At 35.8% G+C, this 24,207-nt stretch overlaps 1 protein-coding gene across 3 annotated transcripts in view; it reads right to left on the reverse strand.

Annotated features, from left to right (window-relative positions):
* The window catches only part of LOC125224804 (SH2 domain-containing protein 5-like), a 212,853-nt gene that overhangs the window by 51,232 nt on the left and 137,414 nt on the right, over positions 1–24,207 (reverse strand). For all 3 annotated transcript variants that reach the window (XM_048128265.1, XM_048128264.1, XM_048128266.1), the window contains one exon: positions 23,768–23,944. In XM_048128265.1, the coding sequence (XP_047984222.1) occupies positions 23,768–23,944 (177 nt within the window). The remainder of the gene's footprint in view (positions 1–23,767; positions 23,945–24,207) is intronic.

The following is a 24,207-nucleotide window of genomic DNA, read 5'->3' on the forward strand; positions in this document are numbered from 1 at the left end:
AATTTTCCCAAAACTATATCTATGTGATCTAAATGTTGTTGCAGTGAACCAGTTGTTATGATTGCTAAATCGTCTAAATAATTAACACAAAAATCTCGCACTTCATGTCCCAAAATACAATCCATCGCTCTACTAAAACTACCGACAGATGTTTTTAATCCTTGAGGTAACACATTATAAACGTAAGATTTTCCATTGAAACTGAACCCTGTGTATTTTTTACTATTTTCTGATATAGGTATTTGAAAATAGGCATTATTTAAGTCTATCACACTAATATAATTAGTTCCGTGAAATGAATTCATGACATCTAATTGCATGGTAGGTTTTTCAGTTTCCGCGACCATATGTTTATTTATTTCGCGAGCATCTAAAAGAACTCTAATAGAACCATCCTTTTTCAATGTGAAAGTTAAAGGAGAACAATATGGTGTGGACGTTCGGCTAATAATACCCTGTTGTTCCATTTCCCTCAATTTTTCCTCTATTTTAGCTCTATACGCATACGGAACCGGGTATGACCGTTTCACAATAGGTTCTTGATTGGTCATCTTTATTTCGTGTTCATAACAATTCGCTTTGCCTAATCTGTCGTCAAACAATTTGTTATATTTTCCTAACACATTTTCTAAACTTTTTCTATCAGATTCATTTAAAACCAATCCTGTATTATAGTTTTTCTTATTTAGTCTACTGATTTCACTAATTTGTAATTTTGATTGCTTTTGACTGTCGGATATTAAAACCTCATTTTCTCGCTCGTGAAAACGATAAAGGTGAGTTTTTCCGCCCTGATCAATTAACAAGCCACTACCGCGTTTGCTTAAGGTTATAACTATTTCATTTTCCTTCATCCAATCAAAACCAAGTATCAAAGTACTACTTAAATCTGGTATGATTAGAAAAGCTACATCTCTTTCGTAATTTCCCATTTTTAAAGGCAATAAAGCTATTTGTCTAATTTCTACGGTCTTAGCTGCAGTTACAGCGGTTTTTATTCGGAAAGGTTTTATTTTCATGAGAGGAATACTTGTATATTTAGCTTTTATAGTTTCCCAAAACTCCTCGGATATACAAGTTACATCACTTCCGGTATCTAATAACGCTACAATATCATAATCAAAAACTTGTACTAATATCTCAGATTTGAATGAACGTTTTTCATTTTCCAATGATTTTTCTTCGAACACTGAAGTAATTTTTGATTTTTCGTTTTTATGTGAATTTTCTTCTACTTTTAATTTCAGTACGTCAACTAGTCGGTGTACTAAATCTAACTCTTTAGCGGAATATTGCTTAAAACCAATTCCCTCATATGTTTTGCGATCTATAAGGTTAGTTTTAATCGGTACTTTTATGCCATTTCCGCTTTTACCTAATCCTTCTCCTGGTCTCCAGCCCATTTTAGTCATCATGTTAAATACGTTGTTCCCTATATTTGTGACTGATTCGGGAACACAATCAGCCGTACTTAGTTTAAATCTACATTATCTATAGTTTCAATCACTTCTTCTAAAGCATTAACAGTTTTGGTTCTGTTTTGTTCTTGAGTCGGTTTCTGCCAATTTTTGTAAGTTTGTTGATACTCCTTCTTTTTCTTCTCGTAGTTGCGTTGGCCCGTTCCTGACGTAGATGCACTTGTATTGTACGTGTGAGTTTCTTGTTTATTAATGTTGTCCATACTTCTTAAAAACTCCGCCATACCAATTATGGTAGTTATATTTGACATAGCCCAAACTTGCTGTATATATTTCGGAAAATGTCTAACTATATCAGATATTAATTGTTTTTCTGATATTTTATAAGTCAAATACTTTGAGCGTCCTGTCAACTTCAGAAAATAATTTAACATTGATATCGACTCATTTCTATTCCATGTACCTTGTACTATGTCACGTCGTAAGCGGTTTTCTTCATTTTCGCCCCAGTAAGTAGCGAGGAAATCTTTCTTAAAATCTTCGACGGTTTTCCATCTTTCCTGATAAACTCGCGCCCAATCTCGTGCATCCTCCGTTAAACATTCTTGAATAATATCTAATTCAAGGTTTTTCTTATTCAGCTTCTTAATATAATTGTCCAAATCTTCTAAAAACAACATAGGTTGAGCGGATGATTTTCCATTAAATCGAGGTTTTTCATAATTAACATTTTGTATGTTGCAAACGATATTCCCTACCACTGATTCAATATCTTTATCACTATTCACCTGTTCAGAGTCCAACAGTTCATTTTCTGTAGTACCACTGCTTACTACAGGTGAATCGTTTTCCACATTTAACATCTTGACGGATCTTATTTCCTCACTCAGTGAGTTCACTTTACTAGTCAATGTTCCTATAGAACGTTTAACTACCGACATCAAAACTCCTAAATGTACGTTCTTAATTTTCCGTACCACTCTTCGTCTCCCAGAAGGTAATGCGGGTCTTCTTACAATTTTGTTAGACCGTGATTGAACATCAGTAGATTGAGAACTGGTACCTTCTTGAGACAGCGCTTGTTGATTACGTAGACCGGGTCGCACCATTTTTATTGATTTTATTTCACACTTGTTTTTTTTTTTTACTGTTTAAATGATATAAAAGTCACTTTTATTTTCACTTTTCACTATTAGAGTCAGTTAGTTTTTATAAAAGTTGTATGTTTTTTTTTTTCTGAAATGAAATTATTAATTGTTATCAAACTCTACTAACAACAAATGCAATTATAATCGTATTCTTATTTAAATATTGTACAATACTACTTCAAAAAATAGTAACCCTGTTCTTTAAAACAATATACCGTCGTTAGTTATATATTGAATATCGACAAAGTACTCAATATAACGAAATTTAAATATGTAAGGACAACATACAAAATAATATTCCCTACTCGAAAATAATCAAGCTAACTAGCGATAACGTTTTTATGCAAAAACCATAAATAACACTTGTTCTAGAGGTATCGTCGACAAATGGTCAAGTGGTTGGCGCGACAACTTTTTGTTAGATTAACAAAAACAAAGGGACTTAAGATTGTAACGCGTCTAGTCGAACTATAAGTTTTCTCAAGAATTTAAGTGACGCCAACAAAGATGCCATAAATAACAATTCAGAATGGTAACTTTCATTTTAGACTACTTCAAAATGATAATTTCACACGCAAATATACTAAAATGTACGTCGTGTAGTATCCTATTTAGACCGCTTCTATGTAAGTACGTCCATAGCGTAATAAACTATTTAAAACACTTTTATGTACGAACGAAATGTAATAAACTATTAAAACACTTCTATGTATGAACGTAACGTAATAAACTATTTAAAACAATTCTATGTACGCCTCCCCATGTAGGAAACTTTACTTAAACTTGAACAATATTTGATACAAATTACAATATGAGTATGAATGAATTACAATTGACTTGATATACCTACTAAATAGACGTATGAATAAAATTTAAAATAATAAAAAAGTACCTATTTCATAATATGCTATCCATCTTCACAACAACAATTGTGTTGCTATAATCAATCGACTACACGAATCAACTATAACAACAGCTTTGATCCAATATAAGATATATAACTCAATACTATAAAAACTAAAATGAAGAAATGTTTATTAAAAATAATGAATACCAATATAATGAACTCTGAGATATTTATATATTTTTTAATTAATTATAAAAGACTAACTATTTTAATCAAAATCTATTTAAACAGTCACGCTAGCGTCAAATATACTATAATATGTACATCCCGATTTCCTACGGCACTAAATAAAATATATGTATATCTTGGTGACGCTAGCGCCAATTGTACTTTTATGTACATCCCGAGTCACGGCAGTAAATAATATATATATATATATATATATATACATCCTGGTTACGCACACCAATTGTAATATTCTGACCCTATCAATACCTAACTAACATCAATTACCTATTTAGTTAACCTACATAACCATACAAAAATTTAAACTCTAAAATTTATTAAATAAAATTAATTACCATGAAACGAAATCAATCAATTAAGTTAATATCTTATATTGGATCAGTATTTTGACCTAGTGATCGTTTAGTGTCTATGTAGAACCCATTGTTGTAGCCGCAAATAGTAACCAGTCCTTTTCGCATATTATGAAACAATAATGCCCTATTACGCCTAATAATCCTAAAATGTCAATAACCAAAATACATGGATTAAGTCCACAACAAAAATCAGAGTGAATAATAAGTTGTAATTAAAAGATGGGGTTTAATCAAATATAATTAGATTGTTTTAGTTAAATAGAACATAAACAAATGAGCATAATAATGTCAAAATTAAAATAACTAAAGTTTGTCAGTAAATAATCTAAAATGTCACCAAATTATAATATAGAAAGTCAATAGTAAATATAATACATTTTAAAATATTTTATTTTTGGGGTTATAGATGTCGCTCCGCCTCCGCGACAGTCCATGGCCATCATCCAGTTACGGGTCAGACCCCTGCCCCAGTTCTGAAGGAACTATTTTGTGGTCCTGAAGGGACATCTTTTCATAATGACAGGACTACTTTCATTTGTCCGAGCCATTATGTTGTGACACTTTCATCACCACTGAGAGGATTTTCAAAGGGACAATTTAAAATATCAAATACTGGTAGTAGAGCAGTGTATCTGACCACTCCAATTCTCCAGAATTCTGTAACTTTGTACATCATTGTTTTTTGTAGGTATTTATCAAAATAATATTATCCAAACTGTTAATGTAGTCATTTTGTATCACCTTTCGGACCAAAATAAACCACGATCTTGCAACTTTCTGCCTCGATCCAGTCTAGACAAATCATTTATGATAGGTATTTGGAATAATATGACTTTATATTTGAAAGCCATTATGTAAAAGTCACAGGTTCATAGATAACAGAATAGACAGACAAACTGCTGAGGGACAAGCTAATTAAAATAAACATTTTTATTTTAAAAAACAAAATGAATTTACAATCTTACATTATATTGTGAGCTATTTATTTTTAATTTCCTCACAATAAATTTATTTACTACCAGTAGGTATACAAGGGATCAAAAATATATATAAAGTCATAAATGTATATGTCGAGTTTGTCAATTGTCATAAATAAACATAGTTAATATAAATTCCTATAAGCCCTACTAATCCCAATTCAATAATTGAATATCATTAAATGTAAGCCTTCCTGAGCCTACCGTAGGACTCACTCAATCTATGTACAAATGTACAAAATTTATTTATTTAATTTTAATTTATAAATTCACTCACACAGTTAAAGTCTAACATATTAAGTAACCAAATCCCGTGTTAAAAATGTATAATTGAACTTTCTAGAAAATGAATAAAGACTTGAAAAGGAGAAAACAATTTTAATTCTAATATTTCCTATACCAAACAAAATCCTAGCCCTAACAGCTAAACTAACCATCTACTCTACCGACATATTAGCAAACTAGCGATCCGGATCGCACATTTAATTTACTCGCGTGATTTTCCGAAAGTGCAATGGAAAATCTCTAGCTAAAGCTAACTAAGACGGGCGAAGAATAACCCTTTGACCTGACACCCTATTTCTTCACGTGGGCTGGTTCTCACACTAGGGATTGGGACAGCAAGAAGTCAGCCAGACGGGTAATGTTAAATAGGAAAGTTGGACAAGAACCTGGCAAATTTAAGAAGTTTAGATAACAACTCAAATCGTCCAGATTCCAGGAGCAAAATCCTGTCTTAATAAACGCAGGAAACTGCCAAGAGCTCACTTGGACTCTACTAAAATAACCCAAGAAATGTCCCTTGGTTGACTAGGGCTATAGTTGAACACCGTTAGGTTACCCGCCCTATCCCTCCAAAGAACTGCAAAATATCAGACCAGTTCATCCTACTAAAATAATCTACCCCAATTATTATTTACAAAAGTTATTAATTAACTAACAAATCTAAGTAATATATGAAATCCTTCAACAAAGATTATTCTAGCGTAAAATACCACTAAAGCAATCCAAGCTAAAACATTTCACACATTAAAACACAATTAACTCTTTAACTAATAAGAAACACTCACAAATCTAACCAAACTTTAAAACTTTAGCAACACTATTGTTCTACAACTATAAACTCTACTAGTACACTTTATAATACTAGCAGTGATCAAGCTCCAAAACAATAAAAACACTAATATTTACACCAATTAAAACACTGAAAAATACGCTTATTAACATAATACTCTATATTATCCTCCAACCCAAACTATACCAGTATCATGAAATACTAGCAAAATCTAGGCTAGGGCACAATATAGGTAATCTAGATTTACCCAAATAAACCTAAATAGAACCAGTCTGACGGTCGAGCAGAAGGCTCTCTCAATCCCGAATGCCAATGAATGAATCCCATGCAATGCCTTGCATCCCATTTCAAACATCCCTTCCAAGACTCTGAAATCCCCACTAGCTCTCACTTCCTCACTCCTGATTGGTATTTCTTAACCAACGCTGAAATTCATAATTTCATACAATATTTAAATAAAACATGTTTTATTTCCTGATCAGAATAAGGTCCAATTTGATCTACTCATAGGGCGTGGCCGAACTAAGTTTTTTTCCACATGTTTCGACACAGGATTGGCTCACTAGACTTTTTTCCATTTGCACATGCTTTAAAAATTGTCTCAATCAACGCTCTTTGTAATATGGTTCAATATGGCTTAAATTTGTTTTTATTGGCTAGTATCATTTAATTGTACAGTTTGAAATTTGACACATCTTCCTGTTGATTTGAATTTGACCAGGCAGCATTTCTTAAAATCCCTACTACAAAACCTTTATGACTTTGAAACAAGACTCAAATTGGGCTACAAATAAGCATCTAAATATTTTGGTTCACTATAAATCTCCAAGCTCTCCATCTCGTATTTCTAAAATATGATTTACTTGAGACTAAACAAAATTTTAATTATCGTGAGACCGAAACAGGAATTTAATCAACTAAACAAAAAATATAATTATTATGCTTGCATATGATGAAACATGGAAGCAAGTTTCTGACATGTTACAGTATTCGTAATTAAAACCCGTTTAGGTGTAATTTGATTTGAAATTAAATTATTTTTATTTGTTGTACTTAAGGAATTATTTTTTGTGGACTGTATATGGGAAACTGTAATCATCTGTTCCGCCGTAAGTTCGCGCTCTAAGAATGTTATTAAGGTTTGGACTTTAGGTATTTCACTTGGGTTGGTTAAAGAACGTTCATATTCTTTTCGCGTATTAACGGGAATTTTACGTAATAATAAATTTAACAGAACGAAGTCCCATTCTTTAACCGGAAACTCCAAAACTTCAAGTGCTTTAATATTTTCGTGGTAAACATTAAGCAAATTTCGCATAGCAACAACTGATGAGCGCGCGGAACAAGAATCGATATCGAATAATTTATCTAGATGTTGTGACGCAATAATGCGTTTGTTGTCATAACGGGATTTTAGAACATCGATCGCAATTGAATAATTACTTTCCGTTATGGGAATTGATTTAATTAAATTAAATGGTTCGTTTTTAACCGAAAGTAGTAAATACCTAAACTTTTCCGCGTCAGTGTAGGCATTGTTGTTGTGGACCAACGATTGAAATAAGTCGAAAAAGGCGGGCCAGCCAGTAGGTTCACCGTGAAATTCAGGAAGCGACAATTTAGGCAAGTTTCGACGGTCGTTCATAAACGTGTCGTGTTGGCTAGGCACAGGAATGCGGCTCGCTCGCCGCTTTTCTACATCTACCTCCTTTAGGTTATTTAAATGCGTAACTATCGCGTAATATAAATCGTTGAAATCATTTCGAATCTTAATGTTGGCTTCTTTGTTGAAGCTATTAGACTTAATTAATGCCTTTTCGATCTTAGTTTGAATTTTGGTAAACTTTCGCTGGTGCGCTGTTAAATCGGAAGTTCTTGAACGAAATTGTTCTATATTCGTTGCTGCGAACTGTAATGTTCGTTTTAATTCGTCGAGAATTAGATCTCGCTCGAATACATCTTGTGTCATACACGATGTGTCGGTTTCGACACCGTCTGTAGGATTCGGTACCATTTTGCCGTGAGCAAAGATGGCGGAAATTACAATGAAAAATTGAACTACAAACGTATGTAATTGGAATGATGGGTACGTAATACCGCAAAATACACGGGCAACACAACGTGAGAAAGAAAAATCCGGATCGAACGGATCAAAAAACTATATGTAGCGGCGTTTAATTGGTGAGGCTACTTACATTTGTCCAGAGGCGCTTGTGGGGCCACGTGGAAACACTTTGGGAAAATCCTCACACTAAAACGATTGTCACATATAAACGGAAGCTTAGGTCACTGGTCGGAATATCACTTAAAATGTCAATTTTCACGTTTGTGTCGCGCCGGTGCACCGATAACTATTTTTAATTCGTAATAACGGGAGCGCAGATCATGGCGCTCGCACGGTCGAAGAGAGAGTTTTTTCTTACACCCGCCAGGTGGCGTGGTGGTGGCGCACCGGAAAGTCGCTTTGGGACTTCTGTAATTGCCAGCTTCAAAAAACTGTGCTACATATACACGGAAAAAGTATTCTTTCTAAATTGTGTTGCCTTGTATGTATGAAAATGAAATAACTATTTAACTATATCAAGAAAAGAAATTAAAACTAAAAATCTCTGTTCCTCGACGGAACACATACTTTGGCTAAACAATAACAACACAACATTAATTTAGGACAATTAGTCTTCATGCACCCACTTGAAGTAGTATTAATTGAGGTCCTAAAGCAGCAAGAGCTCCAAACATCAGTAGTTCATAACATCAGAAACAAGGTCACATCGTTGACATTAAATTTTAAAGTCACAACACATTGTCACGATCAGCCGCGCAGGCAATATATCAATCGCGCGATTAACATACGAGTACATGACGGAGAAAGGAGTATAAATAATAAAAGTCTGCGCGGCGAGACGACATATTTTTTTAAACGGAGATGCAGAAAACAGATGGTTGTACAAGACAGTAAGCAAGAAAGTAGCGGGACAAATAACGCTACAGAAGAATCAAAACAGAGGTATAACTACCATTCAATAACGGCTGATCAAAAAGGGGAATATTCTTACCGAGAACTATACAGATTTATTTATAGGTACATATTTATAAAAGTTATCCAGGATATCAGATACTTTTGATGCGTTGTTTCATCCTCTCCTATTGATGCTGCTTATGACTCTATAGTCCGCATTTGTTGCATTTTCAATGATCTGGGACTAAACATCTATAGTTGTTTATTTTTTTTAAACACATTTCCAAACATGTAAATATAAACTTGGTTGTTCTATCACTTTTTGTTTATCTTGGTACACTAAGAATGGAGACCTTGACTAAAGTAAATTACAAAACAAATCACAAGTGACATTGTTTTGAATCTTCCAATGAATCCCATGGTTATATCGACTAAACCGTTTACCCATTTCGTAACTTCTGTGTTTACTGTCTTCATTAATAAAAGATCGACTTTTCCCACTCAACACTCATAAAACGTGTAATCGAATTACACACTCGTATCAAACATACGGATAATAAAGCTACGATTTGTACTGCGTTGAATAATAACCCAATACACCATCAGATACGCGACTTGTAACCGAAATGATAAATTCCAGCTCATTTCAAAAGATGTGTCACTCGTATAAAGTTGGATTGACTTAGGTCTTTTAAATTGCCACACACCCAACTCTTTCCATATTATTCGGCCATCCACGGCACGAGCGAAATTTATATCTGGTGCGGACCGGAATGCCAAGCGCCTCCCGATTGGAGATAATAAAATATTTGCGCGCCAACCCGCTGCTGCCGTCGCCGAGGACAAAGCCGATGCAGTATTAAGATGGGTTTTCAATAAAAGACTCCTGTCCGTTGAATGGAAAGCGGGTCATGGGGAATTGACCTTTTGCGTGGTTGGTCTCTGTTGGAATCTCTCTCGAAGATTGGAATGTTTTAATCAAAGTTATTAATAATTAATATAAATAACATGATATCAAGGAATTTGGATTAAGCATTGGTATTTTAGCGACAAGTACAATGTGATACTCCCAAACCAAGTATACGGGTTCGAATCGGATGTATCCAAATTAGTAACTTTATCAGCGTTGCATTCTTATCTCAATTAGAACATTAAAATCGTTTTTATTTTTTTATCAAGAAGATTGGCAATTAACACAGCAATAGAAATGTCATTTCTTTAGTTAAGGCAGTTTTCGGGCTCAAAAAATACATTTGCAACACGGAACTGATCTCATACGGCCGCGAACAGTTTTGCTCGGACCTCTCAAAACTGAGGCTATATCTGTAGCATGACTATGACCCACTTATCTTAGCAACCCAATTCCGCAGAACCCAATCCAGTGTTTATCAGCAAGGAAACCCAGCCGTTCCGTTAAACGCATTGTCCTATTTGAATCGGAATGGAAGTCGGTAAAAAATGGCGCGGATTCGATGGGCCGGGCGCCGGGCGAGGGTTGCTCATAAAAGTATTTCGGATGAGGATATATCGTGGAATTCCGAATCAAATTTGAGGGACGGTCGATGTTTTGGTAAGGATGGTTTGGGAAAGTGTCATATTAGATAATTTGTAATTTATAAGTATAAACCATCCAGGAACCTGCTCAATATAAAAAAAAATACAATATTGAGCTATGACAGAGTTCTGTCAATGAGTAAGTCTGTCAAAACTTTACTCAGCTGGCGCGATAACCCAAAATGAGTTTTGGCGTCCAACACAAGAGAAGTCTCTTTGCTCGGTCTTGAGCGGCATCGCGCCAGCTGTCGCCAACAAATGTTTACCTCTTAAAATAGTAACACTATTAACGTCCAACATTAAGTGTGTTATCAAACTAAGAAAAGGGAATCGAACTGTATTAATCACCAAACACTAATCGGCGGTCAAACCGGTGCGTCCACATATAATTGCCGGGAAGATATCTATAAACCGGGATCAAAGACGGTAAAAATACCCTTTACTGCCGTGTAAATATCCGGTTCCCTGCTGGCAGTCCACGACAAAAATATCTATACACTTTTACCCTTTATAGCGATGGTACAAGGTGCAAAAATGTGTAAAAGTAGTTTTAGGTAAATAAATAAACACAATTTGTAACGCTTACTCCGGGCGAGGAATTTAACGAGCTTGTAGCTTAATTTTACTAGAGTTTGTGGTTTGGGTTCTGATAGCATTTAAATTGTAGTTTAAATTACATTTGCTGTATTGCTTGCTTTGTAATTGCATGTTTGCTGAAATAATGTTTATTGTAGTATCAGGTAAACATTTTATGTTAAGCACCAAAACATTGACCCGATCCGACACAGTAGGTACAATAGCCAACATATTAATTTTGGAACGTTGTATAATAGGGTTTTATTTAACAGAGTTACGATATTTCAGTGTTTTTTTTTTGCTTTAACGCAATCTGCCAAAAATTTAAGTGTAGCATAGTATAGTACGAAATGATTTTGAATCGTTTTTGAATCCACGAAACTAAAAAAAACTGCCGGTAATATTTTACAAATTTACCACACTCCTTCACAATGAAAAACTTCACAACGTCGTCGAAGGCAATTACGCGGCCACAGTCTCTGCTAACCTTTCACCTTGCAAGCATTCCTGAGCACAATTAGCGGCCGGTGGGACCACCGTTCAATCGTCGGAGAGAAATGGCGGCAACTCGTATCTGTCAGCGAAGGACGCTGGGACCGATTTGTGGGTACCAGGTGATTTCAGGTTGTGGGAAAAGTTTTGGTGTTCGGGTCAAAAGTTTTACATATCATTGATATCTAAGAGTTTAAAAAAATCTTAAAGCAACGGTATGATAAAGAAATAAGTCTAAAAACAGTGTTCATGAGAAATAAAGTTTTTGTCTCAGTCTTGAGATAAACTTTTATGATTTAAATCTGATTTGAAAATTATGACTTTTCTTCTTTAAATTTAATTTTAAATCCCAACATGGAACTGACTGAAATTTATCTCCACTTTGTAATCCACTTGGCCTCGAAGACTTGAAGTCCTGGGTGTTATTTACGACTGCGAAAATCCGCTAATTCATTCCAACGAATACCGATCGCCGAAAATACCGCTCGGATCTGACTGCCCGAAAACTTTGCATACTCCAGTCAAGAAGGACTTCAACCGAACTATTTACTCTACAAGTCTACACCGACAAACGACCTTATGAACTATGTATAATAGGATTAGCAATATCTTTTATGAAACGTCAGTTACCAGCGAGTGCGATATGATAGTGTGTTACTATGTTTACACAACACATTGCATTCATGTTTTGTTTGTCTTTTCCTTATGGACTTGCAAGACAATAGTAAATTAGTGTTTATCAAATCAACATGATAGGAAGTTCAGATAATGTTGATCTTGCTGGTGTCATATCATAGTACACTCGTCCTGTGAATGTAAACAATCAAAATATAAATGTGTAAATAAACAAACATATGATTGGAAACTGATGAATAGGCTTACAAATGATGCTACGTAGAGTAACACTAGGTGACAACATTTTAGCATAATATTGAAATCGTAAATATAAATTTCGGAAAACAATTCTAGCGTCTCAATAGATGGGGCCATATTTTGAGACGCATCAATATTTATATTTGAAGTTGCAAAAACTTAGGTTCATCTTCATTACAACAAAACCCAACGACTGGACATCAACAGCCATAAACAGATATGACATGAGTTGTACCTTTCTTCAATATGTTCCAGATATTTTTAGGGTCGCCACAGATTTTTAAATATTTGACATTAAAAAATTGCCTAATACTCTCTTTGGCCAACCTTCTTCTCACTGGCCTGGCCCTGTCCTCCATCCACTGGAGTACAAACCGATACAATCGCGCCAACTTTTACCGACGCATATTCGGAATAACTTTTTCCACATTAATTGCCGGAGCCTGTGTTCGGGGAAGCTCAATCGCAGTGATTATCACATTTCGGTGTAACATTACAGTGTAATTAGCGGTAATTTTACTGCCCTGGCCATCTTATACAACATCGCTGGTGAAACTTTACAGACACAGCGTTGATATTAAGAGTTTAAGTTAGATTTGATGTTTGAAATTAACTGACTTATTTATATTACATAGCCAAGCGAACGTTTGGTTTAATTGGTACAATTTCTGTAATTGTAAAACTACTCTAGGTTTGCTTCATATTGATTTATTCATACTTTTAACTTGCTAGATTTCTGAATTTTTATGATGTTGCTGCTTGTGTCTTAATTCCTTTTTATTGTGGCAGATAAAATTGCCGTTATTAGTCATACTTGGTATGTCATTTGTAATGTCCTTGAGTTACATGATATACGGGAAAGTAACAAGTTTAATTCGTGTTTTTTTATGAAAGTCTTTACCTACCAAGTGAAAAAAAACCTATGTCATAAATCTCTTAACAAGTTTAATTCCTCATTTTATGAGTCTTGTCACTAAATCTCGTGTAACTCCGTTTTGCCTAAACTAGTGAGCTGTGGCTATCTCCCGTAACTAACAGTTACAGTAGATAGCCACGACACGCCTTTTACGCATCGAGCAAATTGGAACTCAGTTACAGTACTTAGGCACGACAGACTTAGTCTTATATTATAGGCAGGCAGTCATAGAAGACTTTGCCTTTATACACAGACATAGAAAACTGTACTGAGAACACTGCATCTATAGCTCAGGCAATAACTCAAGTCATAGCCATATTTAACATATATTGTCCTTGTATTTAGAAGCCAACAGAATGGTGTGTCGGGTGTTAAGAGTCATTTCTATACTAATCTTTATTTTATAATAAACGGCTCGTTGTACCGAGAACCGACAGAATGGTACCTTTTCACGGCCGGCATACAAGCGCAATTACGTTCCTTACCTGCACCTAAATTTTAAGGTATGCACTAAACAAAGGATTACTTGACCTAAATTGTAAAGAACTAACCTACATTGTGTATTGTTAGCTAAGCAAGAGAACATGCAAACAAAAACTGGAACAGGACAAAAAATGCAACAGCTTACGAGTCATTGCTCCTTTCTTTATTATCTATCCATCCCATTGTATTGTTGAATGTGGGTTACTAGGCCAGTAGTAATAAGGAGGTCACTGACCCATATTTCGCTAAACAATAGTACGGATAGATAACAAAAGATTTGGGTCAACCTGCTAACAAAAAAGGTGCATTGTTTATCTACAATTTAGGTCAGTAGTACAATCCTTTGTTAAGTTTATGCCGTAATTTATAAGAACGTAATAAATATAAATTTAACATCATATTAAGGCTAGATCTAGATGTGATCTAGATTACATACCTATATAGTTATCTGATCAAACATTCAAATACTATATACAACGTGCTTTTATTGAATTCCGACAACTTTAAGGGAAGGTTTGTTTATTAGGTCAAATACATTTTTTTAAAAAACTGCTGTGTTAACTCTTATTCACAAAAAATAATTAAATTACTGAACACGGGTGGTTCAACATTTACCACTTTCTAATGTTATTTGTTTTGACATGTGCGGTCAGACAATTAACACGAATTAATTAATTTATTATGTATGAAAACGAAAAATAATTTATTTTTTATATACTGCGTGTTTTCTGTTAATGGGCCTAACTATGTGTTGAATTTAACGGGAAACGAAAAAAACACGATGTATAATTATTAATTGATTGAATTACAACATTACTACAACAATAAACTTGTATCTAAGCCAACTGAGAAAAATATTTTAGTTAACGTGTCGTGCCAAACTACTGTAACTTGAGTTACAAGACGTCGCAAAACAGACTTTGTATGGGGAGCCTGTCGTGCCTAACTACTATATAGCCTATAATTTTAAATATATCCAAAAAATATGTTTTTTTTGTGCATCTACATCAGCATTACACTTACTACAATGTAACTGTGTAGTTTTTTCTTTATATTTCCACACCAGTATTGAATGCAGATCGAATTACCAAAAAAAACTTTAAACTGATTTTACTCAAAACTATGTTTTTCGAATTACATGAGATAGGCGTGACACGGCAGCGAAGCCGAGGGCAAAAACTATTAACTTATAAGAGGATATTTCAATATACTTAGAACGACTTAGCAAGTTACGAAATTAGCATTCCTGAAGACGCGTGCCTAATCCTGAAGGATAACTCTCTAATTGCCGGGTCGATGGTAATAGTGAGCGCTGGAGGCCTTATTTTCTTTGTCGTAACCGAACTGTAAAAAAATACCTAAAAAGTTTTTTTTTAAGTTTCGTGTTTACTCTCGTTGCAGATATGTGCCAAATTCAACAATGATAATTTTGCCCATGTCAAAAAAATCATCCATGCGTTGTTGGTGCATTGTAAAAAAATATTTAAAAAATGTTTCCTTCTTGAAATGTAGTTTATTAGCTACCTATTTTGTCTCTTCTTGCACTAGAACCAGTTTGATAGTGGCTGCTTGATGTGTAATGTGTATATGTAGTTTGTTTGTATAGCTTAGTTCTCAAGAGAACTTCATGCTTTGCATACCGCCGCTTCTAACCGATATTGTTTATGGTTTAGAGCATTGAATACAGTTATGGGCTATTATCTTAAAGTATTCTCATGGCGGCCTTGTTTTCCTCCTGTATCGTTCTTATTGTACCTATATCAATCAGAATTAGAATTAGAATAAGTTTTTAAAAATGTATTTGCTCACTGTATGGACCTTGGTCTGAAATAAAGATGTTTTTTTTTATGATGTTCTTATAGAGTTAGGTGACTTTCATGTATGAACAATTTATGGTTGTTTTCTGCATGTTGATTGCAAACCACGATACGAGAACTAATGAAGTGATCCTCTTTCTCTTACAGCATTTAAAGTTGTTTTGGCATATTTTTTGCTGATGTCTGTTTTTTAACAACTTTGAAAGCTGAAATCACAATCAAAACATTATTGTTTATCTCAGCTTCGATTTGATCGGCAATTATTTACATGTCATCTAAGACATATCTTTACTTTTACTGCCTTCAGAAGACTAGTGACACGGACACTGTACTTGTGTGTGTGTACTTTTGTCCAGTACTATTTATTACAGGCTTGAGCATGTGGGTTTCCTGCACAAACAAAAGATCCAAGCTCTGTCAATGAACACAAAATAATCAACAAAACAAGTCATTGTTTCAATCCCTGTCAATGAACAGTAATATCGCGAAAGCCTCAAACAAAGGGTCTGAATGAAATGTCCATCTGACCACGAGACAGACAGACATTGTGTGGAGACAATGGGTTTGGTACCAGGGGACCAGGGGACGACGGTGGTTGTCTTTAGACACGCGCTGAAAGGGATGCGCCTTTTAATTAACTAAGAAAGGCATAATGATGTTGATGAATGAGAAAAATAAATGATTAATTGTACCGTAAAATAATAACTTAATAAGGACTTAGGACCGGCTTACGGAGTGGATAATCTACGTACTATTCAAATACCTGCGTAAACAGATACTGGCAAGAAACTAGGTATTCGGAATGTATCAGATATATTATTTTAGTAAAGATTGAGTGTCAGACTATTGTTAAGTAGAAAGAGGCAAACCTACAAAGGTTGGAAACCTTAAAATGTGATTTGAAACTAGGTACAGTCAGCCAAAAAAGTTATTTATCACTTTTCGACCTTATGTGTTTAAAATAGAGTCGAAGTGGTAAACCACTTTCTTGGCTGACCGTACATATTTATTTGAAATTATACACGCACACGAGTATTTTCTAACAAAAAATATGCAACACAAATTACTCCAAGTGCCACGAGTAGGTACGACCCATCATAAAATAAAAACATATACTTTCTAACATTGTATAGGAATTTTGTTAATCTGGCCCAGCTTACTTTGCAAATATGTACTCAAACCATTAAATGAACAATACGCCTCATTGTCAAATCGTAAAATCCAAAAAAATTAAACATGCCGAAAGTAAACCAAAGCCAAATCCAGTGGTCGAGCGAGCCATAATTAAAAGAGCAGTAGGATCAGGTAGATCCGACCACCCGAACCTATCCTTTTTTATAGCCTTTTAACTAACACGGAAACATATCTGGCAATTTATTTTTAGTCTCTTTTTTTATGTTTTCTTTTTTTCTATTCCTGAGCCTGTAACTCAGGAGAGTTATTGACGTTTTAGGTTTTTTTTAACCCCCGACGCAAAATCAACGGGGTGTTATAAGTTTGACGTGTCTGTCTGTCTGTCTGTTCGTCTGTCTGTGTGAGTGTCTGTCTGTGGCATCGTAGCTCCCGAACGGATGAACTGAGCTAGATTTCGTTTTTTTTTTGTCTGAAAGCTGAGTTAGTCGGGAGTGTTCTTAGCCATGTTTCATGAAAATCGCTCTACTATGTCGCGGTCGGAGGTTCTTTCAAAATTTTAATTTTGTGGTTATACTTAATAGAAAATTGTCATGGAAAATGTATGCATGTTATGTCTTTCTCTATACAATGGATGTCATTTTCTGTGTATCCAGTAACGTATTCTAAAACTTTGTTTCTAAAGTTGATGATGATTAACAAAACAAATGGAGTTCTAATTAACACGTGTCCCCCTATTTGTTATTCCCACACTTGGTAGTCTTTACAGACACTGCAATAAGGGTAGTTTTCGATGCAGGTTCGTGGTAAGGTCATGCACAAATTAACCATACACAAGAAGGGGGCCACGCTTGTCACGTATTGTAATTACTTCCTTTCGGAAAGCTCCGAGCGGTTCTGCGTAAGTTGTTTTTAATGTTGGGAAGAAAGTGAAGAAAGTTTCAGACATTATTTTGTTAAGTATTCTGATACAATGAATATTGTATAAAATATGTTAATGACATAATGTAATCTCGAACATCATACTAGGGGAAGTGAAACTTATAAGAAGAAGAACCTTAAGACATTATCTAGCTTCTATCAGGGAATGATTTGTCTCACCACCAGACAAATCTTATGTGCATATAGGTGGTTGAGATCTTAATCTTATCTATTTTGTGGGAGACCTTTTTTGTGAACCTCGACTTGGTTTTGTTTTTGTCAGTTCATGGTTAATTTCATTGTTAACTTCTTCATCATGCTTAAATGATGTACGTTATTATTGATGTCGCAAAAACTTTAATTGCAAAACTTGGTTCTATTGAATAGGATAATTACTCAATGTTGAATCTTTAGTATTCATACAACATAAATCTACAATAGCCCTTGAATAAGAACCGTTTTTGCTACTTGACCAGTTGTTGCAACTCAAAGCATTCAGAGAATGCCTGCAACATTCTGTCTGCGGTCTGACCTAGCACCTATTGCGTCTGGCAAGAGAAGGAAACAGATATCTACTAGAACGAGATGGCAATAGTTTTTATAGGTTACTTTCTCAGTCTAACTTATAGCTGTATCCTGCTTTTGCCGAAGGTTAGATAATTGCAAAGTTTTAGTACTAACCGAACCTGTGAGTGCCTGGCTTGAGGTTCAGGCCTCAGATATACCTTCAGTTGTGTATTTGCGGCTATATAATACTTTAAAACTAATAATGTGTAATTTTTATTTGTTGGTAGATTTGATCAGGCAAGTCTGAATTTCTGTGTTCTACCGATACACTGAAACAATATTTTGTAAAAATGAGATGTAGATACAAGAAAAAACGTCGGACACTCTAAAGCATTCCTCTCCGAACTCGTTTATCAAATTCCATTTATTCATGAATGGACAAAGCAAAAAACACGCAAACCGAAAATGATAAACCATTAATAAATTATACATTAAAAGGGTTAACAATTAACATTCCCACTCACACAAAAGGCCGCATACCAGAGCTAGCTCCCACGGTAAGTAAACATGGTAGCACTACATTTATCACTGAACAAAACACCACCTATGGAACTGACACTCGCGATCACGCAGTACGTCCGTCCGCTCCGACGGTTGGAAGCTAACTGAGCATTTGAGCAAAGTAAGCAAGGCGACACAAACTCGTTCCGAGCCTTCATGCTTGCGCCCGCGCACAATGGTAACACGAGCACCTGTGTATTGCTATTTTTTTAATTTATAAGGTCGATGAACTTGGATATACAAATGATATAATGTGACCTTTGGTGGTATTTCTGCAGTTGTTGCAAGCTGCAAGTTTGTTATGCAACTTTGGAAAAGTTTATTCATTTTTATTGGATCAGACAGAGTCCATAAACTTTGTAAAGGCCTTTATCCTTCAAAGGTTTTAAGCTTTTTTACGAGTACCCTACTCTCATTTTGAAACGAATATTAGCTATAACTGTGCTGCGTTTACAGTTTTCTTGATATTTTAAAATTGAGATAGCCTGGGAAGGCCGGGTAATTTTGTAAATGGTTCAAGACTAGATACTTATATATAACAGTCAGTAAAATGCCTTACTTGCCTTGCCCAAGAAGTTAAAAAATAGCGCAAGTGTTGCTAAAGTATGAAGTAGGGTGAATTGGGGTAATTTCGATCGAATCATCTAATTTCGAAAGTCACATAAAATCTTCATTATTTCCATCATATCAAGATTCTCCTTTCGAAGTTACCCGAGCTTTTCTGTGCTTCTAAATTACCTCAACGCAGGGTGCGTTGGTTTTCTTTCCAATTTTCAAATTACTAACTCGCCTTTGAAGTTCTCCAAAGCGCTCTACATTAGACAATCTAAGTGCTTTCTATAACAATCTTCCCTCGGAATACCCTCCCTCCCTCCCCCTCCCAGCGCGCCGCGCAAGGTCACGCGCACACGAAAGTCGCATACCGATGCAATTCGCGAACTGAACGGCTACCAAAAAGCTTTCTACGCTTCGATCACGGGCAAGATACATTAATTAGTAGCCATCGATCGTTGGAGAAGAATTACTTCATTTTTATCGGCTTATTGGCATTAACATTGTTTTATCTCGTCTCGTGAAGAATAAGAAAATCAGAACACAGATACATTTGGCGGAAAATAAATTCTCAATACCCAAAGTTAGTAAAGAAGGCATGAATATCATATAGGCAAAATAAGTTTAGAGATAAATGTTGGGGGATGGAGCGGGAGGGGTAAGTAAATCCAGACAAGGATAGATGGATCATGTGATAGAAGATATGAGAAAGAATGAAGTGAGTGCTGTTATTACAAAAGATAGAGAAGAATGAAAGAGGAAGAAGACAAGTTGTACCGACCCCACATAACGTGGGATAAGGGTAGGAGGAAGAAGAGACTCAAAATTAATAAAGATCCTCTAGGTGCAATTCAAGAATCAGGTACTTAAAAGGCCAATGGTCACTAATGTCACTATCAATATTTATTTTTTGTTTTAATGACCAATCAATAATATTGTTTAGTAATAACTACAGATTCCGACCAATAACTACAAAAACACACAAAGCATGGATAGCAATTGAAGGGCGACATCAAAAGCAATCGATTTGATGCGCTTGCGTCGCGGGACGCGTCACGATTTGACCGTCTCCGTGCGGCGTTCCATACCTAACAGCTCCTTATGCTTCATCTGCAATAAAGACGAATTTCTCCTTTAATTTCGTATGAAAACGTCCGTATTTTACAGTCAATTTAACTCTTGGGCCACTGTAGAACCTTTTCACAGTAAGCGTCAAAGTGACTTCTATGGCAAATGAAGCATGTTAATACGGCAGGGATCTAGAGTGGTTTAAGATTCAAGACAGCATAAAGGCCCTTCTGATTCGGAAAGCCGCAAATTATCGGAATTCTGAGAATGCTTGGATAAGGACTCTGCGTTAGCCAATTTGATTGAAGACTGGTCTTAGTGAAAGTTGCGCAGGCAACCTGGTACTGTCAATCAAATTGACAATGTAATAATAATTCACGTAATGTAAATAATTAAACTTACTTAACAACATTATTTAAATGTAACATTCTAAAAATAGATACCCTAAGGTTTTGATGGCTATCAGGCATCAGAATTCGATATGAACTCAAGTTATTATTTTTTAATTGATGTAGTATTTAGGTATGCATTTCTACTTACAGTAGCCAGGTTTAAAGTAACACAAAATTATGAACAAATATTGTGAATTTTTGCCCAATATACCGCCGTCCAGCGCCAAATTGCCAAAACCGCGTGAATTTCGTGCGGGATTGCGCCAGACCGCACGGATTTAGCACCGAATTAGCCGCGTGATTAGGAGCCGGCGATTTGTCAGGACTTTGTTGCGGAAATAGGCTTCGTGGTTATTTAACAGGCGTTCAACCTGCATTGAAATTGGCGAATCAAATGGTAAATAGGAAACTGTCCAGTTGTCGAAGCCGAATGGCATTTCGGCGACGCGAAACGAAAACGAAACGTCGCGAAAGGTAGTCTGGCTCTGCCGCGCCAATACGCAGGAGCGATAGAGGTAGACATCTACGAGCATTTCGTTTCATGAGCGTTTCGTGAGCGTTTGTCCCATTCGGCTACACACCCAGGGGTATCGAATAAACTAGTTTTTAAAACAGAAAAATTAAATAGGTAATAGTGCCCTTTTAATTATTCACAAAATTTCGATAACGTAACAAAGACAATTTCACGAAAGAAGATCGACTGTTGGACAATCTAATACTATTCTGACATTTTTTTTTTTCATTCTGTATTAAAATACACAAGTAACAACATTTAATAACAGTTAACTCTCATACTATTTATCTGGTTATGTAACCCTAATCACACATGACACATGCTAACTTCTCCGACTTGGCGTTAGCACAAGTCTGAATTGCACACACTCGAGGCAACAAGGCAAGTTAGAATCTCAGCGGTTGTATTTAGAAATGAATATCTCTAGGAGCTAAGTAAGAAGACCGCAAATGAGAGGAGATTAGCGGTTTGTAATACCTTTTTGCAAACACCATATCAGCTATGGCTTGCAATGGATTTTTAAACATAACTTTTGCTATCTTGTCATCTGGCAGCTGAATTGAAATAGGACTATTTATTCTGTCAACTGTACCTACTCTATTGCTTAAAATTAAGCTTGAAAACCAAAACTATTGAATCTGTAGACCTTTCGGCGTATTATGCTCCCAATTTTATCACTTATCCACGTAGATAAGACATCTGTCACTCTCACACTGTGACATACTGGCCAAAGCGTGACGGATACCATATCTACAAACCTATGTATTAGATAAGTGATAAAATAGGAAGCGTAATACGTCGGCATGTACATGCCGTTATCAGTTATTTAATATGTAGATAAAGTATCCGTCACGCTTTAGCCAGTATGTCACAGTGTGAAAGTGACACCTAAACATAATTATGATATAAAAACTAAATGACTTAGGACAAGAATCACAGTGTTTTTCTCATACTCATACTCGTATCATATTCCAACCACAATCAATTTAAAATTCTGAAAATCTCTCTTGTTTAAATATTATATTAAGATATTTTAACTCAATCATTATAGAAACGTCGACGTAACGTATCCACTCTACTAACCGTGCAAACTTTACTAGTATCCAAGCGAGTCCTAAATCAGGTTTACAAGAATTCAGTGGGCAATACCTGCAGCCAATTTGAATAAAACAGATACTTACGCGCGAAATGCACCATGAGGCCTATTCCGGATTGGCTATAGGTTCTATTTTATTTTGATACGACCTTGGCCATCTCAACGCTAAGGGTGCCTTTTCACGAGATGCGCTACGTGGATGTGTTTGATATCCACCAATCATGTTCATTGTTCCACATTACAAATCATAGCGCTGGTGGGAACGGGTTCGACGTTCGACTAAGCTGATTGGTAAATATCAGACGCATCCATAGCAACGTAATCTCTGGTGGAAAGGTACCCTAACGCCGGTATTATTTTGGAGCGAGTCTATTACTTTAGGAGAAACGTTGCAAATGCAAAGTTGAGTCGTCTAGAGACACTGAGACCAATAAGTGTTTATTGGTCCGAAAAGAGATTTTCGGTGACACAGAGTATACTTATAAAATACGCGGTCCTGTAATTAGTTGTTGGCTCCTATGATAGACTGATACAAGACATGTGCAAAAACGATTGTATACCTTGTGGAAGAATTGGGGATTCCAACCTTGCCTGCAGTGCCTGACTCTTGGAGAGCATGTCTTTAACAACCTGACACATTTCTTTATTTATATTTTGCCTTCTTGTTCGTTCGTGAACACTATGTATGTAGGTACATATATATTTTTGTTGAAACAGAATTGGCTTCTGAGTTTATACAAGAGCAAACTGTTTAGGAAGGGCAATTTGTATTCACTACGATTAACATGGATCTTGGTACAGTTTAGCGATAGCGGAACATTTAAGCTATATTAAATAAACTCTTCTGCGTCTTATCGGAACCGGACATTCGTGGGATTGTAGACCTTATTTTATATGTATCCTTAATACGTTTCATATTGTTAGATTGTTGATTAGAAAACAAACGTACCTAAACGTGTTTTTGAGTCAAACACTGAATATTCAATATTTGTATTAACTGTTTCAGTTTGCTTACAGACTCTAAATTGTGTATGTATCATTAAATCGTAATGTTTTGGTAATTTCGGTTTCGATAGATTTTCTTTCGTTTCCTTGCTCCTGCCTTGATCCAGCTGTTGGTCTAGCTTAGCTCAGAAAAACATGATCATAAACATGTCTCTGCTGACCCTTTCAAGCGTCGGCGCATGTTCTCCGAACGGCTCGGCGCGCTCGCGCACCACAAACGCGAGCAGCGAGCGTAATAAAAATAGCCCGTTTAGCACAGAAATTACTGACACAAATTACTGACCTTTTCGGGCGTCTCGGTCCTGAAGGCGTGGCAGTAGTGCCTCGGCGCAGGTTCGTGTTCGGCGTAGGGTTCGGCGCGCGGTTCGGCGCGCTCGCGCGCCACGAACGCGAACAGCGAGCGCGCGCTCTCACACGTCGCGAACGAGATGCGCCGCAGCGCGTGGTACATGCGCACACTCTGGAAATCAAAGAATTATAGGTATGACTATCTGTATAGTATCTATCGTGTATTTGTCCCACTTGATGCTAAATAAAGTACATTTTGTTCTATTCTATGTAATCATATGTACATTTGGAAATGTAAGTCTAACCGGAGAGAGAGGAACATTTTTTTGGTTATTATGTCGTTATCATTTTACAGTCACGCTAATGACGCTGAAAATGTTGTACAAAATTCTGTACACTATGTTGCTATACTTTCCCATGATTTCATATACATCC

Source organism: Leguminivora glycinivorella, chromosome 3 (genome assembly GCF_023078275.1).
Source record: "Leguminivora glycinivorella isolate SPB_JAAS2020 chromosome 3, LegGlyc_1.1, whole genome shotgun sequence".
NCBI classification, from domain to species: domain Eukaryota; kingdom Metazoa; phylum Arthropoda; class Insecta; order Lepidoptera; family Tortricidae; genus Leguminivora; species Leguminivora glycinivorella.